The sequence below is a fragment of the Cyprinodon variegatus genome, unplaced genomic scaffold (genome assembly GCF_000732505.1).
Source record: "Cyprinodon variegatus isolate N-32 unplaced genomic scaffold, C_variegatus-1.0 Scaffold847, whole genome shotgun sequence".
Classification (NCBI taxonomy): domain Eukaryota; kingdom Metazoa; phylum Chordata; class Actinopteri; order Cyprinodontiformes; family Cyprinodontidae; genus Cyprinodon; species Cyprinodon variegatus.
The window spans coordinates 222,390-227,413 of NW_015151300.1; the positions used below are offsets into that span (position 1 = coordinate 222,390).

Here is a 5,024-nt window from a genome sequence, read left to right on the forward strand (position 1 = left end):
TAAAATGTTATTGTTTCACAGAAATGTAGAAATGTATTTTGGTAGAAGTTTTGGCCGTATCGCCTAGCTCTACTATGTCAAAACACCTTTCAAGAAAAAAAATTATCAGCGTATTTGATTGAAAAAAGACTTTTACTATAATTGGAAGAATAATTAGGACCAGTTGAATGATCATTTCCAAAATACACAACTTCAACTCTGTCTGATCTCTGCAGATCAGCTGCATTCAGTTGGAAGCAGATCCTAGAAGGTTCGTCCAGCACATCGTTAATTTCATTTCATCTTTAATTTCATTGTGTGTTTCTGCACAATAACAATAACAGGAATTCTGCTTCTTTTTCTGGTTCCTTGAGTTTTGGAGAAAACTTATTTCTCCTAAGCTACAAGACGCATTTCAAACCTACTAAGCCTCCTAATCTTTAATACTTTTAATGCAAGCAGCACTTTTCAGGAGCTGCTTGGACAAACAGTACATCATATTCTATGTGAAGCATGCATGTCCTTCCACTAGTAACCACAGACAAAGTAGATCTGGGTTGGTTTGGGTCATCCTGTGCAGTAGTAGCAGTCATAGCAAAAGGCTCCTGGAGAAAAATTTGTTTTCCTTCCTCCTTGATTTATTGTTTTGCTGTTCTTTTTAAATCGAGTGTGGAAAAAAAAAAAAAAGAAAGCTCCAAAGTTGATATATAAAATCCAGCAATAGCCTTGACAAATATGGCCGGAGGTTGCACAGATATTTACAAAGCTGTTGTGAGCCCAAACCTCTGTTCCATGCCTTAGATCTTCCTAAAGATCAGCTTTTCTATTTGATGTGCCTGAATGCATTCATAACAGGAAAAGTTGCTCCATGGTGCGAGCAGATGTGCTACTTTAATGCTCACGGAGTGGAAAATGTGCATCTTTGCCAAGTGAGCCACATGTGTTACATACAAACATGAAACGGTACACAGCGTACAGGGAGCATAGAAAGAATTTCACACAAATTGGACAAAAGATGTCCTGCTGTGCCGCAGCTCAGAGTTATCACCATTTTATGTTTGGAGGAGCAGATGCTTTTGCTGTCATTGAAAACTTTACTGATGGACTTTGTCTGTTAGAATACTATGAAAAAGATTTTGACTAATTTAGAAGAATATTAGATTCTTAAAATTAGTCAAACGTAGTGCTCTTTCTGTAGTAGCCTTGTTAACTCTGTCCTGTTTTACATGTATCTTTCTTTTAGGGTCCAGAATTACTGAGCAAGTATGTTGGGGAGTCTGAAAGAGCAGTTCGAGAGGTAAGATCATTAAACTTTCCTTACTGGGACCTTTTCTGTGCAACTCGTTATCCTAAAACCAAAGACTATAATGACTTTTATGGGATTTCATGCGTTGTCGGGATTTGGAAGAAAAAAGATGACAACTGAAGCTCTGCAGCTCCTCCAGAGTTTCTGTAGACGTCTAGCGTATTTGTTGCTTCATGGGATCTAAAGATAGATCCTAACATGCTAGAATTATTCTAAAATGAGTAGGAACAGTGCAAAGAGTGATATTTTTTTTAAATTTAAAGGTATAATGGAGGATTTTCGCAAATCTTTGAAGAAAAAAAAAAACGCCCTCTCCACTTTAGAGAAAAAAAGCCCATGCACAACCCTGGAGTGGAAACACCTTTTAAACACGTGCAAGAGCGTGCACCAGCCCATTTCTCCCCGTGTGCGCTGTTTAAAAGTTGCTGTTTGCATCGCTCATAGAAGCTTACTCTCCAAAAGAAGATTTGCAATTTTTCCACTATGTCAGACTCACCACTGATAAGTGAAAATGGGGACGAGCATGTATGACGGTCTTACGTAACACATCACCAAAATGATTGACAATTAGGAGAACCACTTAGGCTACGTTAACATTGCAGCCTGAAGTGACCCAAATCCGAATTTTTGACCTCTATGCGACCTGGATTTGATCTTTTCATGGCAGTCTGAACAACACAGATCTGATTTTTTCCAATGCGACCCAGGCCACTTGGCTATGTGGTCCTGAATCCGATACAAATCTGATCCTTTCAAATGTGACCTGCGTCTGAACGGCCAGGTCTGATTCATCCAACCTGAACGTCATTAATACCAAACAAATGTCACTATTCTGCGTCTTGCTATGCAGAAGTGGCAAGAAAAACAACAACCATGGTAGATGATGATGTGGAGAGCAGCATTTATGTTTAACCATGTAAAAAGATTGAGTTTTTATGGTTGGAAAAGACATTAACATCCATGTTCACTTCCGTAAACATAGAGCACGCTGGCCTGTGATGTCATCGTGTCCTCTACTGCGCATGCCGGACACTTGGGTTGTATGACTGCAGTTCACAAAGGAGATCACACACAAGTCACATATATTTGGAAATATGAACGGGAATATTGAAAAAAAATCGGATTTCACAAAAAAATCGGAACTGAGCATCAAGGCCTGCAGTGTGAACGTAGCCTTAGTTAGATGATCCACCCAGAAAAAGAATATCCTCCACTATACCTTTAACATTTAATGTTGCAATGGTGAAGATCACAAACATCCAGTATTGTTTCTTGACAAGCAGACTGAGCTTTTTCACTTGGATTTCCTGTGAAAATAATAAAAAAGTTTAGTTTATTGCTCAAAAAACAAACAAAAATAAAAACAACAAAATTTTATCTGAGCTCAAGGATTTTGGTTCCCATGGCAGAAGCCGTTTCTGGGGAGGTATATTATAATAATATATGATAAACTGAACGGAGCTCAATTATATATTCAAAGCTTTGGGTTTTGGTTTATATGCAAAATGTCACCACAGCTTCCCATCCGGCCTTTCTGCCCCTGAATGCTTTTTGTTCATTGATGTTCTCCAGTTAGCCTCTGAGGCCTTCACAAAACAAAGGAATTTAAACTCAGATTAAAGGAAGTTATTTAATATCTAGATGAATTGACTTTGCATTGGATTTTATTATGTGGAATCAGAGTGAAAGAGGCGTAACATAAATGCACTTTTAAGATTTTAGTTTGTAAAAAGAAGAAAAACGTCAGTCACATAAACTTTTGTGGACCTAACCTGCTAAAATGTGGAACACAGTGTTTTTCTTAAATGTCATAAACCCAAATCCCCCCTGATCTCTGTGTTCCCGAGCTGAATGGCAGAGCTCTGACGGAGGTTTAGTTTTGACGTAACAGAAGGAAAACCTGCGCTGTGATTTTGTGTTTTAATAACTGCTGTATTTCCTCTGAATGTTTGTGTCTCAGATGATTCATCCGTCCCGTAAAAACATTCGTCCTGTTTCTGTTTCTCCCTCTTCCTCTGCTGCTGACGCTTCCCACAGGTGTTTCGGAAGGCGAGGGCCGTCTCTCCATCCATCGTCTTCTTTGATGAGATCGATGCTCTTGCCAGCGAAAGAGGAAGGTACAGTGTGTCATTTCTGTATTTCTTTGTAAACAGGCTGACGATTAAAAACTAAAAATGTCCGCAAAGCGGAAATCAATCTGAAAAACAACTTCCTTCTGCTTGGTGATGAATTCACAATCATCTTGGTGGTCCGCGTTAATCATATGACTACAGCCTCTGTCCGCTTACATCACGCTCTGATTCATGCATGATAGAAGAGTAACAAACATCCAAAAAAAAAAAAAAAAAAGTCTGCATGAATGCACCGGATCCCATGCTGGGCTTGCAGAGTTTTGTGGCTTTTCACCAGCGGAGAACACAGAACAGAGTCTTGTCCGGAGGAGTTTCAGTGGGATGGCACAGGGAACATCTGTGGCCTGAAGGGAAGAGACTTTGGGAGTGGAGGGGGGGGGGGAACAGAGGACATTGACCAGAGGCACACAGACACTTCATTGTGCTCTTTCACAGCAGATGGGGTAGGCCAAATATGCTGCGTGCTTCCTGCTGAACTGGGCAAAGGAGGTTGAAATGTGCAGGATGCATCGAAGAAAAGGGAAGCAGGCCTTTTAGCTTCATACCTTTGATAAGTTAACCACATTTATTATATAGCACCAATTCCCAACACATGTCATCTCCAGGCACTTTACAGTTCAACCAGATCATACAGTCAGATTGATTCAAAGTTTTCTATCTAAGGAAAATCAGTTGATTGCATCGACTCTTTGACTCGGATGCAATCCCTCACTGTTTAGTGAAAAGATGGAGGTTCAGCAGAACCTTCCGAACTGATTGGGGGAAGCGACGCCCAGTGCCCGCCTACCAAAGTTTGGTTTTAGACAGTCATGGTAACAAAGGAAGTAGCAGCAGACGCCATGAGAAGGTTCAACAATTTATGCTTTTACAGTCTTACTTTTCGTCTTTGAAAGATAAAGTTGTGGATTCTGACGGTCTTGGTTTGACTGTGGCTCATCAGCTCCTGCTTTTGTCTCAGCTGCAACGTGATTTGGGTCAGTCTCAAACTGTTGACGCACAGGCCAGTGGCTTTCAGAAGGGCTATACCTGTAACCAAAGGTCTAGCAACCCTATTGGCTGAAAGTTAGCAGACCTGAGTAAGAATTTTTCAGTTGTTTCTTTGCCAGCCCACTAGCAGCTTCCATCTGTGCTGTTTTCTGTCACTATGATGGAGCTTTCTTCTCTCCTTTTATACATTATCAATTTCAGTGCTTCTAATGTGCCAACTGCTTCTTATTTTGCCAAATCACTGGGACTGAAGCAGGACTGGACCTGTGCCTTAAGGCCGCTCACCAGTCAGAGAAATGCACCTCTTGCAGATCTGGAAAGGTTATTTATTGGCCCTCACTTCCTAGTGGGTTTAATCAACGAAGTGGCTCGCAGACCATAGCTACACACTCTATCTAGCAAGAGATGAGAAGCAGCTGTAAATCTGTCACCCTAACTTCTGCAAGGCTAGACTGATGGAGGGAAGTAAGGAAGACTGGTGAAAAGAAGAAGAGGACAAATATACTAACAGACACCTTCTACAGTCTGAAATGTAGCATACGTCCATCCATCCATCCATCCTTCCTTACTTCCATCCTTACTTGCATCCATCATTCCTTCCTTCCTTCCTTCCTTCCTTC

General features: G+C 40.8%; 1 protein-coding gene across 1 annotated transcript in view; it reads left to right on the forward strand.

Annotated features, from left to right (window-relative positions):
- Nucleotides 1–5,024, forward strand: part of spata5 (spermatogenesis associated 5) — a 173,570-nt gene that overhangs the window by 52,567 nt on the left and 115,979 nt on the right. The window contains exons 13-14 of the mRNA XM_015397260.1: nucleotides 1,223–1,276; nucleotides 3,323–3,402. Coding sequence (XP_015252746.1) covers nucleotides 1,223–1,276; nucleotides 3,323–3,402 — 134 coding nt within the window. The remainder of the gene's footprint in view (nucleotides 1–1,222; nucleotides 1,277–3,322; nucleotides 3,403–5,024) is intronic.